The 24923-nt window shown below is 40.0% G+C and overlaps 1 protein-coding gene across 3 annotated transcripts in view; it reads right to left on the bottom strand.

The window, feature by feature from the left end:
• Positions 1–24923, bottom strand: part of ZRANB1 (zinc finger RANBP2-type containing 1) — a 45468-nt gene that overhangs the window by 7312 nt on the left and 13233 nt on the right. For all 3 annotated transcript variants that reach the window (XM_075107626.1, XM_075107627.1, XM_075107628.1), the window contains exons 3-9: positions 23651–24501; positions 11564–11751; positions 9803–9956; positions 7695–7766; positions 6629–6827; positions 2932–3052; positions 1935–2064 (exon numbers count right to left, since the gene is read on the bottom strand). In XM_075107626.1, the coding sequence (XP_074963727.1) occupies positions 1935–2064; positions 2932–3052; positions 6629–6827; positions 7695–7766; positions 9803–9956; positions 11564–11751; positions 23651–24464 (1678 nt within the window). In that variant the 5' untranslated portion in view covers positions 24465–24501. The remainder of the gene's footprint in view (positions 1–1934; positions 2065–2931; positions 3053–6628; positions 6828–7694; positions 7767–9802; positions 9957–11563; positions 11752–23650; positions 24502–24923) is intronic.

The following is a 24923-nucleotide window of genomic DNA, read 5'->3' as shown; positions in this document are numbered from 1 at the left end:
GGATGGCTCAGGCCTGTGGCAAGCAAATCACACGTCAAAAATATTTGTCTGACTAAATTCCTGGAAACGCGTGTCTAGCAAAAGGTTGTCCCAGACACCCTGTCACCTTCTGGTTCACGGGGCAAGAGAACAATTTCAGCATATGTAGGCCATGTAACACTTGCCTGACTCAATGCCCAGTCTCTAAAATAAAAACATTTTGCAAACTACTCAGCCTTTCCGTTAAAAGCAACACAAACCCGAAGCGTCTGATCTATATCACATGAATAACTGTTCTTTCCCAGTCTATCCTTTCCTCATCTCAAATAAAAGATAACATGTAACTAATAAGGAGTACCAAATTTTTCTACTCTTCAAAAAAGTATTTCCTTTCAGAAAGAAGTTCTGTCACTGCCCCAAACTTACAAGCCAAACAGCTTCTCAGATTTTCTGAAGACTCTAAATAGTTATAGTAGGTTAAAACAGTTATATAGGTTAGTTATAATAATGTGACATTAACCCCATAACCTAGAGTTCTTCTATATAAGGTTTGCCACCTTCCAAAGTTAGTGTACTGTTTAAGAAAAAAAAAATCACATTAAGAGATATTTCAGGAAGTCCTCTACTAAGCCATACATAAATAGGGATGTACGGGTGAATACAACCCTAGGGCAGTACTCAAGCAGATATACTTGAGCCTGGGAAGCTGAACCACAGGCAAAAGAAATGCCCTAACACCCTGCTACACAGCCCCAGTGCTGGGTCAGTTCCTTCCACATCACTTTTGTTTACTGTTTACATGTACAGATGTTCCCAATCCCCTCCTGTGTTTTTAAAATACTGAAGTGTTGGCATCTAAGAGGGAGGAAAGTGTCCCAAACATGTATTTGGCCTGAAAAACAGAACACACATCTTAAGGATAGCGAGGTTGTTTGCCCAGAAGACTAGGAAGAGAAAGTCAGAAAGAACCTGATCAAGCGATGCAAAATTATAGAACTACCTGAGAAATAGGTCAGTATTTACATCACACTTGCTGTAAAGTGTGAATTACTGAAACAGAAGTTTAAAACTTCCTTTTAACTAGAGCATGGAATTCACTTTTACAGAAAGTGAGATTTACATTATCTGTCTACCAGTATTTCGTAATTGTAATTAAGTTACCCAATCTTACACCTCACATTGTAACTGCTGGTAGAGCATTTACGAACAGAATTCCTTCCTTTTCAGCCTCTATGGCATACATTCAAGTTGCTGCCTCTTTTACTTTAATCAACTACCAAAAAAAACAAAAGCTCAACTTTATCATTCTTCACCCTACTTAAATTTCTCTACCCTTCTTTGTACACCCTTGCTGTAATCGTGACTCCTTTTCACTGCTCTGAAGGGCTGCTCCACAAATGGCCTCCTGCGAGCGACAAGGCATGCCCCTCCGTGCTGGAAGAGCACCCAGCAGATACTGCTGTCACTTGGGTGAGAAACGACGCCAGCGTAAACACCGTCCGCCTGCCTTGCTACAAGCTTTATGAGCCTCCTTCAGGAAATCCTGAATACAGCTTACTAGAAAAAAATGGACATTTACAGCCATTAGTACAAGCAAATGGAATTCCAAATTCCATTTATTAACCCTCTTGTGTCTTACAGCAGTACAAACCACACAAGTTTTGGTAAGTTTTCACAATCAGAGTATTTTATGTAAGTTATAGGCTAAAGGCATGTTGAGTGGAGGTCAAAACACATTTTTACTGTGGCTACGGGCAGACTGCCCACTATACAATGAAAAACTGCGAGTCTTGAGGGGATTCTTTTGTTCTAATAGCTAACAAAAACTTACCTACAACATAATTCCATCCTCTTCCAGGTAGGAACTTAACATCACTCTCCTTTCAACCTCCTTTACATTTATGACTTATAACTGAACCTTTTTTAAAACCAAATTTGAAAAACTAAAGGCTTACCTTGAAAGCGGGTATATCCTAATGTTTCTCCTCGGAAACTCTTGTAATATTTTACTCCATAAACTATAATTGGTCTTCTAAGAATATGTGCAAGTACAAAAATGTGTGTCTGCTCCAAACTCGCTCCAGGCTGAACCAAACACAGAAAGACAGACAACACTTGAAACAGAACTTATCATTCTCTACTTTGAAATTTGAAATACGGTCTCCAAATTGAGACAGAAAATCCTTTTAAGAGTGATCTCGCTTTGACAGGAAAAAATGGAAGACTGGAAGACTATTACATATCGGTTGAAAATAAGCAAAACCATTTCAGCTTGCACAAGAACTTCATCTGTCAGTAATAGTTCTTTGTCCTATTGTCCAGATGCAATCTAATATATTTCATTGCCCAGTTAGAAGTGAAACTCTACACAATGTTTACTCTAAAAATAATTCACTCATCTGAGGAAAGGTTAAGGTAAATATCTTTTGATGATAGGAAAAGAGCACATCCAAAATAAATCACAAGCAAGTAGCACCAAAATCATGTTTATACTTTATAGAGAAGTTAAAGATATTCCTATACTTGGAAGCTTATAGGAATGTCAATCTCATTTTGGAGGGGAGCTGTAAAGTATCAGCTTGCTGGAAGTTTTAGTAGGTATTTGTAGGTATGTTCTAGGAGCTAAGTGTTGCAGGAGGTAGGAGGCAGGACATGAAATGGAGGATTGCATATTAGTTAATTCTACAGCTTTCACTCTGACACCAAAAGAAACAGACTTTTTTTTACTGTAATGCTTAATGGTAAGCTCAAAATTAGAATTTTAAATGAACTTTTCCATCTTGGCAGGAAGAGCCTACTCAGTAATACTTTAAGACTGCTGGCTTGAGAATGATGTTTTCCTTTATATATGAAAATTGTTATTCCTGAAGAACGCTCTGAGTTTTTGACACTCCTTTTCAGAAAGATTAAAATATCCTTTCTAACAGCCATCTTATACAGAAGCTTTCTTACCTGGCTTGCAAGAGAGAGTATGAATGCCCAATCTTCCTGCCACTGTTCCTCTCGCAACGAGAAATGTAAACCAAAGCTTTGGGAATACCACGATTCCCACTCTTTCCAGCGTGTATAGAACCTAAAATGCCAGAGAGAAAGAAAGAGTGGTAAAGACAAAAATATTTACTCAACCACCATACACCTGATAGCAATATTCAACCCTTTTAATTCTTTATCCCAGCTCTGTACAGAAAGGGGAAGACAGAGTATATAACAATAAAACTATATATTTTTTTTTTAATCTTCAGGAGACTCCATTTGCTAATCTCATTTATGAGATCACTTGGAATCACAATGCCTACAGCAAACATGCTGTAATAGATGCAAGTTCCTAACAGGCTGCTGGCTAGTTTGATACTTGTTTTAATAGGGGCTTTTTGAAGCCTTGTTTAGGCTTATTCAAGTGTTGATGTCCAGGGAACAAAAACAAGACATTGCGTTTCACCCAAGAGGAGCCGCTCATTCTTCTCACCCAAACAATACAGGTATTCTCTATTGTTGACCATATCGTGAGCCAGTTAACTCCAAAGTACTTGCATATCAACTTCAAATAGACCATGGTTAAGAGGCAGAATCTGTTTTCTATCACTTTTTGGAGCAAAGAGTATGGTAATTTCACATTATATTAAATAGTTATAAAGCAGCGTGGATAACAATCAAATATAGAAAGTGGGATTAATCCAATTTACACTGAAAGTTTCAAAGTCACAGGATTTCTATTTTTCTATTTAAAATCGGCATTTTTGTAGGCTAACTTAGCCTATATTTTATCTTTTTTAATCGTTACAAAGATAATTACCTACATGTTAAGAAGCAGTTGCTCCCCTTTTGAAATTTTAAACTTAGTCCAATCACTGCACTATAGAATGGCCACAACTTCACATGAGGAACACGGGTTTAGTGAAGAGTGCTAAGCCAACTTTTAAACAATGGCCTTTACTGTGAATACAAAGAAACCATTCTGAAGTTCAGCTTATTAATAAAGTCATTGAAATGAACTCATTTAATTAAAATCTGAGAAAATTAACAGACAGTGAACATGTGTGTATGTAAGAAACCTTTCCTATGCTTTCAGTAAAGATGTAACCATCCCAAAATCTTGGTGTCTGTAACACCAGCCAGGCTGGCTTTCCCAAGTAGAGGTGAAACGTTTGCATGGTTTAGAAGACCTACTGGTAAGACATTTTCATAGGTCTATGTGCTTACTCACAGTAACATATCTACAAGGAATCTTCCGGATCTGTCTATGCTCCAGTTTCTATCCAAATGCATCAAATGCTTCCATCTTCATAACTGAGCTATTTTGCCCGTTTTCCCCCAGAAATGTCTAACCAAACACCTCGTGCTAAATGAATTAATTGCTAGGTCTCCTGAAAGAAGCTTCATCGGATTCTGCTCAAAAAAACCAACAAAAACCACACACACAGGAAAAACCTGAAAGAAAAAGACTACCCCACAAAAACTCTACTGTGGAAGTGTTTTCTTTAAGAAGTTCCTTCTCTGAGTTAGTCAGCCACAGACAGTTATCTGTAGATGTTCACAGGAGGTAGCCTTGTAGGCAGAAGTCAAGGCTCAAGATTTTGATCTCATTTAAAACAAACTTTTCCATTTAATGCAAGAGAACTGAATGCATCTGTAAAAAAAAAAAAAAACAACTCTGGAAGCCAGCTTAGGGCTTATGCCCCTCATTCTCCACGGAAAGCTAATGGGGGAATACAAAAAGGGACAGATCAGTAGACTAAGGAAGCATAGTCATTTAAAAGGTGAGTGGAAATGACTCCACAGGCCAAACCCTCTGGGAACTTCACTACTGAGCTTTTTCCGAGTACCAGACACTAGGCTGTCTCTAGTAAACAGATTCTTACTTGTTCAGCATCTAAACAAACACAACCAAATGAGGCCAGATGAATTACATGAGTGTTCTGTGTCTGACTATAAAAATACCCATTTTTAAGTGTCTTTGTGAAGGCTTTGAAGAACAATTCCACTAGATAAAAGTTTAAACATACTGTTGCTGAGACTTATGATTGCACTGAAGAGCCTATTGCTTCAGCAACTATCATTAAAGTCAGTGACGACAGTATCACTTTCTATCTGCTACACATCCTATCCCACAAAATTCAATGTATCTTGGACAGCACAGAATCTACACAGCAAGTGTAGGATGTGAAGGATGATCCACTTACAACAGAAATTCACTAAAAAGGCATCTACTAATTTTTCTGATGACAAACTAACAAATAAGATTATCCAGACTGAAAGCAGGCAACTATATTCAAGCAGCTGTAAAGGAACACATGAATCGGTTAAAAAAAATTGTGCTTCTGATAAGGATAAAGATTAAGTAAATTCGGAGTAAAATGCAAATTCTGTCTAGAACACAAACTAAAAACTTAACCAGATTTAATACACTCAAAATATTGAGCGTTATGTTAGACACAACAGTTAACACTAACCCTTTGAAAGAATGGTTTAAACCTCAATAGTTTGCAGCACGTTTCTGGATACCACACTTGGTTTTGTTACCATAAAGAACAAAACCTGATCTATCATAAATTTCTATTCTGGCCTCAGGGGAGCTGCTTGCAATGCCAGGGACATTCCTGCATGCTCGAGATGCATGCTCCATTATAAACAACCCTAAAGCAGTGACAGATCCATTCGGAGACAGGTTCTTGAGAGAATTGTTGCTGATGCACCACTTTATTGAACCCAGCTCCGGATGCTAATTTGGGGAGTTTTCTCCAAACTTCAGGCAGCTGGGGACAGTAATCACAAAAGCTGCTTGTACATATGCCTAAAATTAACCTTTGTTATTGACTTCTTGTACAGCACACAGAGCAAGGGGTCAGGCTCCTTCTCTAGCAGGGCTGCCGATAGTGTTTCTCTTCCCCTTGACTACAACAACATCAGAAATCTAATCGCCTGTGTCTTATGTTATTAGTCTTTATCAATCTCTTCCCTTAGTCCCATTACACACTTGAGGGCTAGCGGTCACCGCTGAGGGTCCAGCCATAAGAATTTTTCCTCCAGCAGAGGCAACCACAGTACTGGACTAAAGAAAGTTCCCGATGTAAAACAACAGAAGTTGTTTTACAGAATGACAAATTAATTCTATGACCAAATGACAGCGCTAGTTAAATGCCACCACTCTGCTTTACTGCCATTATTTTAGCAGACAGAACAGGAACAAAAAGAGCAGTACCAAATAAAGCTGTAACTAAGCTGATGGAATGAAAATGCAGAAAAGTTTATACAGGAATAAAAGGCTATCTTCTATCAACAATCTTCTGCAAAGCTTCCACCACCAGCAGCACGGCATGGCACTTGCATGATTTACCCTGCAAGTCAATTCCAGTCCTAACTATGGTTAGCACACTCTTGATGGCATAAAATATTTCACTGTTTTCAATGCTACTTGCTGAGTATCACATACTGTCACTGAGTTCAGGACATCCAAGTTTCCAGTGCTTGCATTTAAAATGCGCTAGATCTAGATTACTGTGGATTGTGTGCCTCGGAGATGTTGAGTCACAGCATGATTCATGTAGTAAATCGGGGAGCGGCGGTTGTGCTTCTTTCTGATCTACACTACTATTAATTGCTAAGTTACGTGGAAAGCTATCTGCAAAGCTGGCGTAAAAACTTCACTTACCAATGCGAGCAGTCATGTAAACTGTCGTGAAGAGCTTTCCGCAGCACTGAGTCCTTGTCGTAAATGCCCCAAGTGGCTTGTAGTACTGAATCAAGCAGGCAGTCCCCTGCAGTCCGATTCCAAAGTGCATATAATCTGCTGTCCAAGCGCGTACCCAGTTCCAGTGACCAGTTAATAATGGGAGATTCCTCTTCTAGCTCTGCAACATGACAATAGCCTCTTTTAAAACCTATATTCATCTGAAGTCTCAGAGAATCTTAACAGCACAGTAATGGCATAATCTCAACAGTTTACCCATTTACATGAATAAAACTAAGTTTTCCTTCATACTACGAAAATGGTGAACCACAACGGCCAAAGGCATTCCTTGGACAAAATACTGCCGAGAAAAGAAGAAAAAAACCAGAACAAACCATAGCCTTAAACAAAGCATCACATCATTTGTTTGAGAATTGTTACTGAAGCGGAAAGATTTGTTCGGTTTTCTTTAAAGAGCTTGTGACTTCAAACCGTAAAGCTTTAAAAATCTTTAAAATTCAAAGATATATTACAAGCATAATTTCTATAGTCTCCATTCTCTCTGGCTCATAAATAGATTGTAAATGTAGAACAACTCCAAACTGATGATTAACTTGAAAGCATGAAATCTATATTTAAAACAAATTCAGGCAACAAAGCCACATATATACACACATGCACTTTTTTTAAATACAGAAATATTCCCTAATGAAAAGCAAGGAGAGATTCTAGCCACTCTCAGGGGACCGAGGGGCAGACTTTTTAGCAGAGCCTGTTGCAACAGGACAAGGGGTGATGGTTTGCAACTAAAAGAGGGTAGGATTCAGACTAGATACAAGGAAGAAATTTTTACGATGAGGGTGGTGAAGCACTGGCCCAGGTTGCCCAGAGAGGTGGCAGATGCCCCATCACTGGAAACGCTCAAGGTCAGGCTGACGGGGCTCCGAGCAACCTGATCTGGTGGAAGATGTCCCTGCCCATGGCAGGGATGGCACTGGATGACCTCTAAAGGTCCCTTCCAACCCAAACCGTTCTGTGATTCATTTACCTTTCTGAACATCTCTATCAAGCACTTCATCAAATAACTTTTCTTGGACTGTGGGTGGTAAGTCTTCAATATCTGGAAAAACAGAAAGCAAATGCAAAAGTCTCTTAATGTCACTGTAAAAGAGACACGTTACCAGCTGATGCTCAGGAGAACGTACGCAACAGCTTTTGCCCTATCATCCCTAATGTCTCCTCTGAAGAGCTGCTATTATTTTCAGATCTCATTTGTGACCATAGGCTTCATACATATCTATGTCGTTGTGCTCTACCTCAGAGTGACTGTCACGCCTTTTATGCAGAAAGGATCGTCACAGCTCACGTAGGGTAAGAATGGATGTCTCTGAAGGAGAAAGTAAAGTAGAAAATCACTTGGGGGAGTGGGGGGAAGTATATTCAACCCTATTCTATTTAGGACAGCTTCAATCCTAAGCAGTAGTTTTCCACCCATCTGAATGAGTTTCCCTCCCCAGTCTCCCCCGATGGACAGGTACAATTTCCCAAGAGACTTCTTGTACAGAACACCCACTTTCTCAGTCACTTCATGCAGACTTCAACAAAATAGTTCAGGAAACCCCAATGGTCTGCAGGCCACGGTTTGCAAGCCAGAAAACAAGAATTGGGAAAACTATTGAGCTATGACACGGGAAATGGCACTACTGACAACTGTTCCAAGTTTGACTGGATTCTCTTTACAGATGGAATCTGCAACGGATCTACCGTTATTAAAAACCGACAACAACAGCCAGAAAACTGTGTAATGGGGAAAACTCTTGTAACTCCTATATCATGTAAAATAAACATGTTCTAAAACTCAAACATCTGCTACACCTTCAAGATTTGCTCATGGCCTACATTTCAATACAGGAAGAGTAGTAAAGGGTTGCTGGGCAGATCAGGAACTAAACTTTGTCAGCTTCAGCACAATTGTGAAGCTTAATAAGGGGGTAAAAATCAGAGTGTTAAACAGAAACATCTAGTATCCCTTCAGGCAGTCTAGAGGATAACGACTGGGCTCTAAGACTGAGTGGAAACTGGTTCCTAAACTACACTGTATAGGTAATATCTGAGTATGATTGTGTGATTTATACCACTGTCCTTGGAAATGCTGCCTTGAGATCAACTGCTAACTGTTAGCTACAAAAGATGTCCAGCTGACTAAGCGTGATGGAAGTGGAAACACACCAACACTCTTGATGTACAGAAGCTTTTGAACATACTTATTCCTTAATTATTTAATGCCTACTACCTGTGTCAAAAGCTGCACAGTGGTTTAACACGTCACTCTCGAAAATACTGAGCAAAGTCCTCAGTTCTGGTGAGAGCAACATTTCTCCTGTGTGTTATGACATCATTCTGTTGTCCCTCCTTCCCTTCTCTCCCCCAAACAGCAACGAAGCGTTAGTCCCTAGGCACTTTATACACCCATGCCATCTGCCTCTCAGATGTGACCCACAGATTAGGACTGAATCCAGCACCCCAGATAGTTGTAGACTATGTGGTAAATACTATCCAGACTTTTTGAAGAGGAGGAGATGAGGTAACACTCAACCAAAGAGGTTCCAAATAGAATTTTTACAATGCTACTGCTTTATAAAAAAGACAAACGGATCTGCCGATTAACAGAAATGCTACCAGAGGTGAGATGGAACTGTACCAAAGGAAACAGCTACCGAACGTTGGAAGTACTGTAATAGCTTTTTGTTAACAGACAAATGTTCTCTTGATCATGGAGTACCTCAAAGGTATTCAGAAAGTGCTATTGCTATAACCAGGTACAAGCACAAAGAACAGCTCTGGGCCTTAACGGAAAGGACTGAAAGCTAACATAGCTATGTGAAAAGTCGTATTAGAGCCCAGAAACATCTGGGCTCCAATCTTAACTTTAAACATAGCCTTTCCTTAAAATACACCACTTTTCTTCAATTTCCTCATGTCTAAAGAGGGCAACAGAAGTTCACTTCACAGGAACAACATATGGGTTGAAGTGTGCAAAAACTGAATATTAATAAGCAAATTCAACCACTAGATCTGATATATGCTATTAAAACTTAATAAATAACTAGGTGACAATAAAATCCCTTCTATCAGTATGAAGAATTTTGCAATTACCTGCAGGTAACGTAAATGTTACAAGGTCAGTCAGAAAATAGCAAGCAAAGTCTCCCTTTCGTTGATGAAGAGATGCAGCAATTTCACGACGGATTTGTTCTGTGACCTCTGGACACACCATGGCAGGAATGCACTTCGCTGCATGTTGCGATACCTGTAACGTAACAGTTACTGCACTCAATATTATTTCTAGTTAAATACAAAGACCTAGGAGTGATAGCCACCAGCAGACAGTATTTCGTTAGCAAGTAATGCAACAGAAGTGTAAACACTGATACCCTGAAAGATTAAATGTTTAGTGACTCCCAATGAATTAACATCTTATTTGTCTTGCAGCTGGTACCATAAAGCTGGTTAAAAACCTCTTTAAATCAAAGAAGTGAATTAACAGGTGATCAATTCCGGCAGGAAAAGGAAAGCAAAAAAATAGGTAAGAGCTAGATAACAATAGGAAATACACCTCAAATCTTACGCATAAGCCCAGTCTACAATTTAACAAAGAACTTCATTACCACAGCACAAGATAGTTTCCTACAAAGAATCTTCCCAAAACCTGTTAAGCTAAGGTACTTAAATTTCTCCAGACTCTAGTCATCACTGGCAGCAGGAACTCATTCAATGACACAGGGCAAGTGACACTGGGATGACACTGGATACATTAAAAAAAAACAACCACCTTTAAGACACATTTCCACATTTTCACTACTTAATATCCTAGCAAAGGAAAGTATCACTGTGGCTCAAACACCACTAAGCACTTTCACAAATGGCATGTTGAGTAAGTATTCCTAGAAACTGAAACAAAACAAAACAGAAAAATCTGTAAGGCAGTATTTTAGCCAATTAACTTGTCTTTAAATGTGTAACTCCATCCACCCAGGCAGCTCTGTATGCAGCACAAAACTACTGATATTAGCCATATGTAAATATGTACTCTTCTCAAGGCTTTACCTACATTTGTCTTGCTTCATCTTCTCTTTTTTAACTACTTAAACCTACGCATTCCGCATCGTTACGCGCTTCTCAGGCACGCACACTTTCAGAACTGCATTAAGCATCAAAAGAGGGAAGGAGGCAGAATAAAAATCGGCTCTGATCAGGTGAGGAAACAGAAGTCTGAGATGAAGAAAACAGGCAAAAAAAGAACAGAATTACTTATGGGCCTAGGAGGAGAAGGGCAAAGACCACCAGAAACAAGGTGGGCCATGCAAAAATATACAAGGAAATTGAACATATAAAAGCAAGAAGACCACTTGGAAGTACCAACCAGTCTATAAAATGGGCGAAGAATGAGAAAAATGCAGCTATTTTGCAAAGCAAGGAATTTGCCTTTCTCTAGAAAAGCTCCCAGGAAAACCAGGGAAGAAAGACCAGGTAGACTTATTCATTAAGAAAACTCAGAAAAAAACCTATGCTCTCATTGATCTCAGTGTTTTGCTTTCAGGGCATTTCCTCTCCCCCACCCAAAGCACAGGAAGCCTCACAATAGCTCGCTTCCACCGCCAGTAAGGTCAGAACGCGTGCCAAGACTGTTCATTAAGGAGAAAACTGAGCATCCTCAAGCTCACCACATACGTACAGTCTTAAGTAAGCTCATTTCTTAAGTAGAAACATCAACAAAGGCACAAAGCAGCAATTCATGTATTCCAATAATATTAGCCTCTATCTTCTAGCAAATGAAGTTACACGTCACTGGCTGCAAACAATGGTACAGTTACATAAGGTTCCTATTCAATCTATGCAAGGGCCAAAGTAACTCACCTCCGTAAGCAAAATTGCTAGCATATCTTGTCTCTGAAAGCGTATCGCCAGATGTACAAGCGTGTACCCAACGTCAAAAGCAGAAGGGCGATTTAGCAGGCGTACTTCATCTGCGGTAAGCTGGCGGGCAATATCTCCTCCTGATGACTTGTAAGCTTCAACAGCAGCTAAATCACCTTCTACAACTCCTGAAGGGAAAAACATGCAATTCATTTTAGCTAGTGAGTGAGCCACTCTGTATCAAACCACCTTACTTAACACAGTTTTCCTCTATCTATTCTGATACAGATCTAATATATGAAGATCCACTGCATACCAGGAAACAGGCAGATTTTTAATTTGTTTTTTATACAGAAGACTACAAAATATTTACATTTACCTCACCTCCTAGATGATTGCCACTATCCAAATTAGTTGGAAGATATGGCAGATCAAAAGCCAGCTATGAAGTGATGCTGAAGACCCAAGCACAACATACTCACTAGCGTTTCATTTGATCAGCAGTACTGAGGGACATTCATTCATAGTACAGAGATTAGTTTGATTATTATATCTTTCAACTTATCTTAAAAACAAACTACTGGATCTAAGAAATAGATCTATTGAAAGGTTTTTGGAATAACAAGTTGTTTGTTTTTCCAGATAGTTTCAAACAGTGTTGGAAGAGGGTACAGAGCAAAGTTTCTCTTCAGCTCACCATCTCTGCTACTAATTGCATTTACACAGTCATCATTCAGGGTACTCTATTAAAACTGAATTAAAGAGAGATTACATGCACACACTGTGTGTACTTTCTAAAGCCAGATGGGGGCAGGGGATGACAACACCCTAATGTCTTCTAGAGTCCCTGGGAATCACTAACTTCTGTACCATGCTTCATATCAAAGCCATTCATGCTGAATGCTTTCCTTAGTGGCATTATCAGAACACACCATCAACACGATGTGGTGGCGTTAACAGTATCGGCTCCATATAAGACTTTAGAAATTTCTTCAAATATAAAGATTCTATTTTAGATATATATTTCATAAGAGAACAGTGTAATGCTGAATTGAGAAACAGAAAAGTGATCTTAAAAGCCATCTTTCATAGAGAACTAAATAGAACACTTAATTTGCTGTTGAGAAGCAGCCCTATTTGCAGCAGCTTGAGAAGAGTAAGAGCACAGATCACAGAAATGAGAAAACCCTCTCCCCTATTTTCTGTAGCTAAACCTCCTTGCCAACTCCTAAGAGTCAGCAGCTGAGCAGAGGCCATGAGGCTGGAAATTGAGACTCAAATCTGTCCTTCACTCAATTTTCTCACCAAGACTCAAAAAGTGGTCAGAAGGGAAAGAGGTAAGTCCCAACCAGTGCACTCACTCTGATTCAGGACTAAGATTCAAACAGCAGACAAAAAAGAAAACCCAAAACCAAAAACCACCCAAACCAAGCCACACACACACAGAGAAAACCCCAAACCAAAACCACATCACCCCAAAAACCCCAAACAATCAAAAAAACCCCACCAAAACCAGAAATCCCAACACAAACTGAACTGACTACTGCAAGAGAAGCACACTAACCACTAGGTTGCTGGTGGTTAATCCAGGATTTAGGAAAGCATTCTTAGCTCAGCCAAAAAGTCTATCATTTTTAATACAGAGATTATAAAGCTTTCAGAAAAAACGCAGGGGGTAATGGATTATCAGTGCAAGACATTTCTCTACAAAGTTATCAGCTCTGCTTAGTACGCCTCTACAGATAAGTTAATTATTCATTTCAACGGTCGTCTAAAGCAGAGAAGTTCCAGCATACAAACTTAACTGCAAATTTAAGTCATACAACATCTTATTCATCAAGGACTCAAAAGCCTTAACAGGACCGGGCAGAATAAAAACAACACAGGACAACAATTTCTTAGTCTTCTGGTGCATGTTTCTGGTCTGCCTGTACAGGAAGACATTCCCATTCCACTCCAACACTGATGTCTCATTCTGCGTAAGACCAGATGAGTTCAAGAACTAGTTAGACAAGAGTTGTGTCTGTCCAACTTTAGTTCTTGTTCCATAAGAGTTAGAACTTTGCTGATGAAAAAATGTTTTCTTTTTAAGAAAGGAGCTGCTACTGATGGAGAAAAGCTACTTCAGTGAAGGGAAACGAACTCTGAAAATTCATTGATTTTCAAGATGTTCCAAAACACGCATCAAAGGAATGCAATATGGGATGTGTGACCAACGTAGGTGTGCTCCTGTTGCAACATTTCCACTTCTGGGTGGAACTAAAACACACTGAAGCAAAAGGTACAGTTTCGTCAATATATGCTGTACCCATAACAAGAATGCCAAGTGTAGCATTTTATTTCCATGTAGTTGCATTTGTGTCACTGACAAGGCAACACCAAGGCCACTTGTGATATATCACTCCATCCAAATGCAATAAAATGACTTGCTGGAGTTTCGGGGGGTTTTGTGTACATGTGTGTACACATACATCTCAAAGTCAGACAATTTCTCATGACCCACCCTCTTAAAACAAGTCATGCTACAGCTTTGCCACTTCATACCCTTTTATATTTTAACCGCTTCCACTGACAGGGGAAAGACCCCAGTTACCATGTCTGTACCTTCCACTGCACCACCCAATGACAAACATACCAAAGACCACCCAAAGCCTGGTAGGTAGCCACTCTGACAATCCAAATACCCCAAAGTAATTTCAAAATTCAAAACAAACATCCCCAAAATGATCTTTCAACAACAATCAGACCCAAATCATTGTAACAGTCCCAGTCAGCCAGCCTGTCAAGTACACACCGTGCAGTACAGCCTGAAGTCAGTGCCGGGTCAATTCATATTTGTCGTTACTCTTTTAAGGACCCACCCTCAGCTGCTAAGGCAACTCATTACCATCCCACTCTTAAGCAAGCCTCAGCAACAACTGAGGTCTAAGACTGATGCTGAGAGGCAGTCATGCGAGGTCTGGCAATGCCTTCAAGCACTAACTACTACAAGCTGCAATGAGGATCCAAATCAGTGACATGTGCTGTTCGCAGCACTGCCAGTTCTTGCAGTTTATTCCCACGTCTTGCAATACTTGACATTCCTAAAAGCCCCATGTCCTAGAATTAATGACTGAAATTGTCACATACGCTGTCATTTTAAAAGTACGTTTCTAAACCTCACTGACAAAGTTCAAGCTAAAGATCAAGACATGCATCAAAAACAGGCAAACTCTATAAGCTTTCTAAGCATTATTTGAAAAACTTGAGGTTTTAAATGTGGTTTGGGTATAGGGTTGGCAATACTTTATCTAAAAGTGAGGAGCAGTGAGGGTGTGCTAAATGACACATCAGACTAGCACAGTTAGAGCTCATGGAGGGATGGCGATGTGACCATCTGCATGCGTCACATCTGGCCATCCTCTATTCCTTAACTCAAACAGCCAAGTGGCTGTTGGGTGGGGAGGGAAGAAAAAAAAAGCTTCGGGAAATTTTTAGGTCTAGTCCAGACAAACTCACTTCTGCATGCACCAACCATTTTGTAACTGAGCCTCAATAGATAAACATGATACACAAAAATCAAATTATATAGAGCTCATTCTGCATAATTTTTTGCACAGAGCCCATTACAAGTTTATTTCCTTATAACAAGCTTTCTCTTGCAAACCTGCTGCATGCTCTAACGTCTGGTACTAACCTGCACCGAAATACCATGACCCAGGTACCCAGAGCATCACTAACAGGGCCTACGCTCTATGGTCATTACAAACCTCTTTGGTCCCTCTTAGCCACAGCAAGAAAAGTCCAAATTCCTCTTTACTCCTTCTACTAAACATCTACTCCATTTGAGCTGCTTCAAAAGAACAGGGAGAATTCCTGGCGGCGCGTCAGGTGCCAGCCTGTTTACAGTGCCAGTCAGTACAATCCAAGGCTGCAGCGAACACTGAGCAAAAATATACCAATAACAGGCAAATTGCCAGAAATCTGAACCAGAAAACACAAATCTTGCCCCACAACTATGGGGTAAACTTGCCTACATGCAACATTCCTAAGAACCGCCTGCAATTCCTAAATTCAGATTCACCACTCCAAAATGAGGTCTTAATATGCCTTTAATAACAATAGGAGGCACATTCCTACAATGGCTTTGATTTCTGTCAGATGAATGAGAGCCTCCAATTCATTAAGTCTATTTAAATAAAGCTTAACAAAACACTATTTACAAGAAATATTACAGAAATATTTACCAATGTTACAATTCACTATATTTCATAACACACAAGTGCCTGATTAGTTACACAAGCAGCCCTTGAATAGTGTTCCGATACAGTGCCGTGCCAGTTGGATTATTCCCCACTGACACCCACTGCATTCCTCAGACTGTTAAAATGTCAAAGGAAGAGTGGCATTTGCCTGAAGATTGTTTGCACAGTGCCCGTCAGGGCTCCAGCAGCTAGGCCTCTCGTGAGGGCACAGCTCTCATTAGCTACAAGAGCTACACAAATGCAAACAGATCCTTACGACAAAATGCCTACTCCTGATCCACAGCAAGAACAGCTTTTCTTTTAAGTGGGCTCCAGAAACCTTAGTTTGGTATTATTGCAACTGAAGACACTGGTCTGGGGGAGGCAACCTCCCCCCCCCCCAATTTGTGCTTTGCTTAATGCACAAACACACGCTGGTAGACTGACACCCTAAGTGACAGGAGAGAATGCCAAGTTCTGCATTCAAGTCATGAGAAAATTCAAGTGCAAGTTAATACTCTGCATTTACAGGTTCAACTGTGTTCTCATTTGCAATTCAGGCATTTCCTCTTATTGCAATATTCTTTCACAGCACCGGGAGCCAAGGGCTTTTCTTCTTCTAGTAGAGCCCCAACTCTTACAGATAGCGCAGATCAGGAATATGCAATCTCAGTATGCACGAGAAGATACATGACAGAGGTTAAGAAGGTTATTTAAAAAGACTAAATTTTAAAAAACGTTAATCAACCAGTAACAACTACTTGTACCATCCTGATCCTGCATTTTTCCTACTACAACCATTACCACCATCATCTTTATTAGATATCAGGTACTACCTTTGCTCATATTAAATAAGCCCATAATTAGCCTACTACTTCAGCTAAGGTGCTATTAAGTTTATTCTTTAGAACATAAATATTTATTGGGTTTAGTGCAGTTAAGTAGACTTGGAAAATATGCGAGAGCTTACAAGCATATCTAGAAAACTAAATCCTGTTTGCTCTAATTGCACAGTCCTAATGCCTTGGCAGCAGCCGGATGCAAGAGTTTTCCAGAGAAAATCCTATAGGAGCAGCCTTTATTTATTTCACTATCTTTCTGATAGCTCTGGAGCACACTGGCTGGCACAACTTCCAAATGAAATAGGCAAATTCTTTCTAATACACCGATGCTGTTCTGCCATTTTTCTACAGGGCAGCAGGGAGGCTGGGGCAGACAGAACTGGGCAGCAGCACTGCCTTGGCAGGTCAGGACGCAACAGCTCCTAAAGGCGGCAGGGTTTAAATATGCAGTGAGAGACTAAAAGAAAGTAACAACAGGCAATAGTAACTCTCACTTCAACTGTATTTGCTGCCAATTTAGTTAAAAGTTCCTCAACAATGCCTCAGCTGAGCTGCTGTAAAGACAAATGAGCAACTGCAGAGCAGCAGGAAGCAGTGGGTCACATAGCCTACAGTAGCTGATTCTGCAGTAGGCTCCCAACGCTTAAAACTGTAAAAGCATCACTCTACGAGAGGCACATATGCAGCCTTGCATATACTACAGGGCAGGCATTTTAAGTCTTTGGAAAGGTTGAACAGGATTAAGCTGAAATGAAACAAGCAAAACCAAAGACAATTTCAACAGCATACCTGCTAAAATAAATTCAAAACTTCTTGCTAAATTAATGGAAGAGTGTTAAGATGCCTCTGTTTAGATAAAATATCTAAAGAACAACCCAAAGATTCGAGATTTCTTCGATTCCAGGAGGTAGAAGTGCTACTGTAAACAATACATTCTCTTGTTTGAATGGACTACAAAAGGAAACACTTCATCTTAAGGAGGTCACTGTGGTACATGGACAATCGTCATCAACTTCACTATTCCTTGAACTGCTTGGTTATAGAAGGCAAATTTCTCAAACAAGCAAATTATACAACTTAAAAGTCAGAAGTAGAGACAGAACCCTCTGTAACATAGAGCAGATTAGAAACATGGGGCCCTGTGCTGCTTCTCTTCTCCTACAGATACAACTAAGTGGTCTACATCATGTATGTGCTCTCATTTACTCATCTACAGACCGATCTTAAGATTGATTTGAGTGCCAAGGTGACCTTCCAGCAAGTGAGGGGCTGATCAACCTACACATTAAAACCTAATTCTGACACTTGTTAAAAATCTTACTTGCTCAGAGAGCTGAGGAGCTGTGGTTTGACCACACAAGCTGCAGCATTCTCTGGAGCTCAGCCCTCATCCTCTCCCAACTATTCACCAGAGGCGCATCAGGTGGCCATAAAGGAAGGTTTATTATCAATATCTACTCAATTTTGGCATTTTGAGCACCAAAAACATTCAGACTGAGAAGAATTTCTCCTCTTAGAGGAAGTACTCCTTTGCAAACAAATATGACATATCAATAAATATGAAATAGAGGGACTGTCTGAAAAACCTTTATGGGTCTCTAACCACACCCTTCACTTTATTCTCCTCTTCCTTCAGGACCTCCCGGGTTAGTATTAGCACACAATGAACAGCAGATCACTCTCTAGGTAACGATAGCCTGAGACAGAACCTTCTGTATACTGCCATTTTTTAATTTCTTCAAGCTCAGCAACTTGCATCAGCTTAAAGTTAATAACTTCCAAGACGACACGTACCTTAAACTTGAAGCCGTCTAACGCACCAGAGTATTACTATCGCCTATTATTTTTCCATGCAAACATCTTTTACCCCCACATAGTCCATGTAGTATATTTCTAACATGTCACTACAAGCCAAAGCAGCACACATGTAAGAAAAACCGTTGAAAGATGTCCTTATCCCCTCTCCTCTCTGCCAGAGGTATCCACATCCCTTGTCGCATTAAAGGCCAATCGGTTGCCTGCAGGACTGCACCCTAAAGGGAGGCCGAACAGTGGAAAATCATGAAATTATATTAAAGTTAACCAGCGGTGCCTCCAAGGCAAGTTTAAATAGCTATTTTTAACTTGATCACTTATTAAATTATTTTTAGCATAAAAAAAGAAGCCAAGAGACCAAAATTGAAGTGTTTCAGGAGTAAAGATTTTCTACCAATGAGTAAGGCATACAGCATTTTACCTACTCTGAAAGATATACCCACACGCAAAGGTGAAGTAGTTACGCCAGAATGTATGCATAGGACACAGACAACAATACAAGATTTCTTATCCAGGTGAAAGTTGCAAGCTTACATCATTGTTACCTGGCACAGCAGACAAGAATGCCAAGTCATACTCCCCAGTATCACAAAGGAACGGGGGAAGGAGGCCAGGCTGTACAGCTCACACCGGAGACTCTTCCCCCCCAGCCATCGCAACAGGCACTGTTTGCCATATTTAGCCAAGGCCGGCATGGCAGGCAATCACCTGTCAGTGACTAATTCATACTAGGCTTCCCCAGACAGTTCAAGTTAGCCTAAACTGACACCAGCAAGAACAGGGCACGACCCTTCCCCGCCTCCAGCATCTTGCTCCCACCCATACACTTCCCGCTCCCTTATTACAGCACAAACAACCCCAGCAAGGTTCAGCTGTACCGTGGATGTGATGAGGGAAGGACTCTGGGTTTACTGAAACAGCAAAACAAACAAACAAAACAACCACCACACCCCCCACAAAAACATTCCCTAATCAAGTTATCAGGTTTCATTTTTAGCAAGATTAGTTTCCAGACACACTCCATTGCATACCAACATGCAAACATGCCAGGAGAAGGACAGAAACAAGCACCCAGGAGAGCTACCTTGGGTGGCAGTGAAGGCACCTGGGTACATCAGCCCCTTCATGAAGACTGCCTTCACCGTCAGTGAAGGGCCACATGCTCTGCAAGACGCAGATCAGGAGGTAGCCTCCATCTCTCCTGTAGCTGCCTGGCACAATGCCCAGCCAACTTCATACCTAAATCTGGACAGAACAACTCTCCTTTCCCACAGGGTTTGTGAATGTTTGGGTAACACATTTGGCACTATTTCAGAAAATTGAAGAGAGAAAAGGACAGAGTGGGGGGGGGACTAAGAGAGATAAAGTGGTCGACAAAGGAAAAACTAAGCAGATGCATATGTAGGAATACTAGGAATGAACTAACAGTCCTTTTAAGGATGTACTGCAAAACAAGATTCATTACAGATTGCTCTAAATATTTTGGATTTGTTTAAGAAACATGCTCTTAGTTGTTTCTTTCACACAGCTAAGAAGAATGTGTGTCTGCTTGGTTTTGGAGCCACCGACTCCAGCAGCAGAAGTCTGGCCCATGATGGTAGTAGCCATCTTACCTACCTGAACCGAAAGAAAAGAACACACTCTCTTGCAGCAGTTAATAAGCAGGATTGGAGGAGAAATGAGAAGAAATGCAGTTTACTTTTAATCTGTGAGCTACAGCTCAAGCTCAGGAGTTAAAGACACAACCCAAGAATCCCCAGCAGTGCCCTGCAGCAACCACACTCCACTAGCACCTCTGTAAAACCCACCCCTGAAGTGCCAGGAGAGGGGAAGCTTCAGCAAGTACTGAAGTGGAAGCCCCAAGCAAACTCTGAACGCTGGAAAGGTTTTATACTCACAAACGGATGAAGATGGTCATACTACTTAAACCCACAGCCAGCCGTAACCAGCCCCACTAGGCCCCATTGGCAGGTACTGCTCTTCCTACCCATCAGATCCCCTGAGCCCCACAGACCACCAAACCCCTCTTACAGTCTCTTTGGCACAGACACCATGAGTTATATAAGCTCCATTGTCTTTATTTTAAGTATACATTAGCTTCCCTGCCTCCCCCAAGAAAACGAGAGTCACCTTGGACTTTACATTAACCTTGTACTAGGCCAGTACAGTAGAAAGCATCAGTGTCCTTGCAGAAGCCATTTGAAACTTCTCATTTAAATTCAAACTGGCATTTGTAGCAAGTGAAGTTACTCAACAGCTATACTTACTAGATGTTCTGCTTTGATTTTAATAAATTTTAACTAAATGAAGCAGTTCTAAGATCTCATCTTTTTGAGAAAGAAGCATTTGACAGATACATCCGCTGCTGCAAAAACCCAAGTCAATAACAAAAATAACATTCAAGTACATTTCCTTGCAGAGTTTGAAAGGGGGAATGCCACTAATCCTTCTGATTCAGAAAGAATATCCTCCATCAAGGAAACTATTCAGTGCAAGAGCTGCACTCATCACATTTTGTACAGCCTAGACTTGCAAGGCTTGATGGCGTATTTATTTACTGAGGTGGATAGAGCTTTAATGGGTGTCTCTAACAAAACAAGAAAACCACAAACGCACACACACAGAGGTACTTTTCTAAATCCACACAAGATACACATCTACATGCTTCAGCTAAAAAGAACAAGTGTGGGGAAAAAAAGCAGTCTGATAATGTCAAGTTTCATTAAAAACAAGTAAGTTTAAAGTCTAGTAAAAAGAATTTCAATTCAAGTAAACAGCTGTCCTAAAGCATCATTTTCCTCAGGACCTTGCGAAAGATAATATCTTCAAAGAGAAAATAAAATAACCAGTCCACCAATAATTACTCCTACTCCTGCTCCTCTAATCTTTAACTTCAGGGAAAGCTACACTTTGCACATCCAAAAACTTTAAACTGATGCATCTCTCTCACTTAAGATAGACTCCACACCAACAGAGCTTAAGCTCTGAGGTGGGTGCGCAGTCTGAAGTGACCAAATCCTACCAAGCCACCAATTGTCTGCTGGACTGTGGTAACAGACTATATACCAACTCTTACTCCATCAATTTCCGCAAACTTCCTTGACATTTAACATGAACTTGTCCTATTTTATAATGGCTTTTGGCTAAGGACTAGCAAGTGTTCAGCTCAGCTAAAAGCTCGCAGGAACTCCAGCTGCCTAGCAAGCAGCAATTCACTAAGTCACAATAGCTCAATTGATTTCAATGGTAAGGACATATGCTTCAGGCAAAATTATTCAATTGACACTTGAATTGTTTCAAGTATGTCACGCTAAGACAACAAAACAACCAGCACAAGTGTGGCTTATTGCTTTTAAAATTACTGGTTAAACTGGTATACCTTTCCAATACAGATACACTCCGCAAAACATCCAGAGACAACCACAAAAGAATCCACGAAGCTTTTGTCAATATTCCTAAGGTTATCCCTGCTACAAGGAGTATTTGGAAAAATATGACATCTGTGATGCACAAAATGAAACTCTGAAATGAAGGACTGATAATTAACAGCTTTGGTTGCTGGCTTTTCCCCTCTCAGTTAAAAAGAGCTTAAGTATGATAAGTGTTTAAGTTACAGAAGGGAATCCATGAAATTGTTCATTTGCATTCTGGCTTTCTCAACAAGATCCCTTCAAGATACCTTCAGACTACTTTCATTCTAAAAGAACCAAATCATTATTGCCTTACATAATTTCTATGTACAATTGTATAGTCATAAGCAACATTGAATACTTGTAAAACTCATGTTCTTAAGTAGAAACATAACCAATCCCACACAGATTAAATCTGAAAGTGTGGAATATCCTAAGTAACAGTGGAATAGTCCAAAAAAATTCACTTTACAAAAAGCAGAAGACAAAACCCCCTAATTTTTAATACAACTGCTATCAGAATGCAAGATAAGACTCTTGTAAGGCACAGGAATGACGTCCAACAATTGACCTTGGGTATTTGATAACTTATGAAATACCATACAGAATTTCAATTGCTTCATTTCAGAAGGAAAACGCACTGTGCATCTACTAGCATGTAAGGAGCTGAAGGTATCAGGAAATATTGAGGCATCTAACTATTCTAAAAAGGAAATGTGCTCATCCGACTATTCACGCAACACAAAAATAAACTGGAATATTTATTAGCTCAGAGAAACCAAACGCATGACACCCACAAAACCATTTATACCCGATCAAATATATTAAATAAAGCAGCTCCACAGATTAGTTTTTCAACTATAACAACCATAAAGTGACTTCACAAGACATTAAGGAGCAGTATGAGACATGCTAGTAGCACCAGAGTTTCAAATGAAGTGTTTTACTCTAAAAATAGTTGCATATTTCAAGTGTTTAACCTGCTTGTATGCTAGGGCACAAGATATCTGCTTCTGGGAAGTTACAGCACAAAAGTTAACTCACAAGGTCAATAACTGAAGAAAACCCTGCTCTTACATGTCTCTGTTCTTTAACAGCATTGGGAGAATTATCCAGAATTTCCTTAGGAAAGCACTAAAATACAAAACAAAACCGGTATTTGAATTTTTTTAAGCAATTGACTACAAAAATACTTTCAGAAAGCCTGTAAACATTTACAACACAGTATCTGTATTAATACAACATTATTACTTTCAAGGTCAGTATTACACATGCAGTTTCTTGGAGCTACATATTTTGGTGTTATTTTTAACATCTGACAGAGCATCTTGTACCGTTGCAAGCTCTACACTGTTTACAAATACTCCCAAGCTGCAGCTGCTGATTCTACCAGTGTATCTCGCCATAGCAAAAAGAAGAGAAATTTTGATTATCTAGTAATGGCATTTTTCACAGTACTATATGCATTACACTGTTCTGTAGTTTTTCCACCTTTCAACAACGACATAGAACAACAGGATTTGATTACAAGGATATCCATTTCTACAAAAGATCAAAAAAGTCCAAACACAGTTGGGAACCATGTCTAACCCTGTCCAGATTATGGATAAACTCAGCACCCTCTCTTAGCAGGCACTGCTTCAGAAACTTCTACAGTTGGTTTACTTTTTAAAATTAAAATGCAGAGATTAAAAAAGCTGTTTTGAAATCAAATGTCAAGTTCATGTTTTAATTCTTCATTCTCCCAAAACACCTAACCGCAGACAAAACAGTATAAGGTAGCAGCAAACAACTTACCAATGCAAGCATTTAGAAACAGCCAGTCAGTCTTTTTCATTCTATTTTTTATTTGCTTTAGTTTTTTGAAGTCAACTTCAAGTTCTTCCTTGCTGCCAACAGCTCCGGCCAGTTCAATTCTTTGGAAGTCCATTTTCACATCAGATTCACGTTTGGTTGTAGGTGGAGATCTTCTTTGGCTATTACCACTACTACAGCTTCCTCTCCATCGAGCTCTGTCTTGCTCGTTTATGATTGAAGAAGCCTCTTCTGTGTCTGCCAGTTCTATTGCTTCTATGTTGTTAGGTCTGGGATGATCACACACAACACATTTCCTGGCCTTTGCCCAGTTTTCATATGTACAAACAGAACAAGTCCAGTGCTGAGCCCTTGTGTTTAGTTTATTTCGGTCATTATATTCCTCACATGGATCAACAGAAAAAGGGACTGGTCTTGAACCAGAACCTGAAGACTGAGGAGACTCTGTGGGACTCCTGGTCCTGCGCTGAGACAAGCACTGAGTACACCTGATCGCTCGTGGCCAGTTCAAGTATGTGCACATGTGGCACGACCATTTATTTGCACTTTCCATAGTGTAAGATGATTTAACCCTTGGTCTTGCACTAGAATCTGGACATATCAAAGGACTACTCCCTCCTTCGGTGCTTGTAGGATCCCAGTCTCTACCAATATCACTTGAACCACTTTTAAATGGATCTTCTGTGATAATTGTTCCACTAGGTCTCTGAGCACGACACATGGTACATTTGATTGCAGACGGCCAATTTTCATATGTACAATACTCACAAGCCCATTTAATTCCACGCTCTGTCATCGTGCACTTCTTGATATGAACTGCGTCAGGCAGAAAGCTAAGTAATCAGAATACATCATTAGTACGCAATGGTTGCATAGGAGCTGTTTCAAAAAAAAAAAAAGTAAATGGGATTTAACCCAGTTCATATGTACTGCATCAAATATAAAAATCAGGCTGGGCAGATGGGCAATCTTTTTTTCTTGATACTATTAGAACATTTAGGGGGAGAAAAACCACTATGAAAAGGATAAGACTTGAGCTAACAGCATTTTAAATGTAGAATTCAGGATTTCTTGTGCAAAAATGAAAAAAAAAAACCTCAGTCCTGCATTTAAAGAATTTCTTAGATTTGAACAGAGGCTTCCAAAACAAATTCAGAAAACAGACACACACTAAGCACTGAGAATACTGGAGACCAGACCAATACAGTTACAGAAACAAGTCACAAATATTAAATTATTGAAATAAAACTCAATA

The sequence above is a fragment of the Phalacrocorax aristotelis genome, chromosome 12 (genome assembly GCF_949628215.1).
Source record: "Phalacrocorax aristotelis chromosome 12, bGulAri2.1, whole genome shotgun sequence".
Lineage (NCBI taxonomy): Eukaryota > Metazoa > Chordata > Aves > Suliformes > Phalacrocoracidae > Phalacrocorax > Phalacrocorax aristotelis.
The sequence above is the reverse complement of the archived record's forward strand: the minus strand, read 5'-3'. Positions and strand labels throughout refer to the sequence as shown.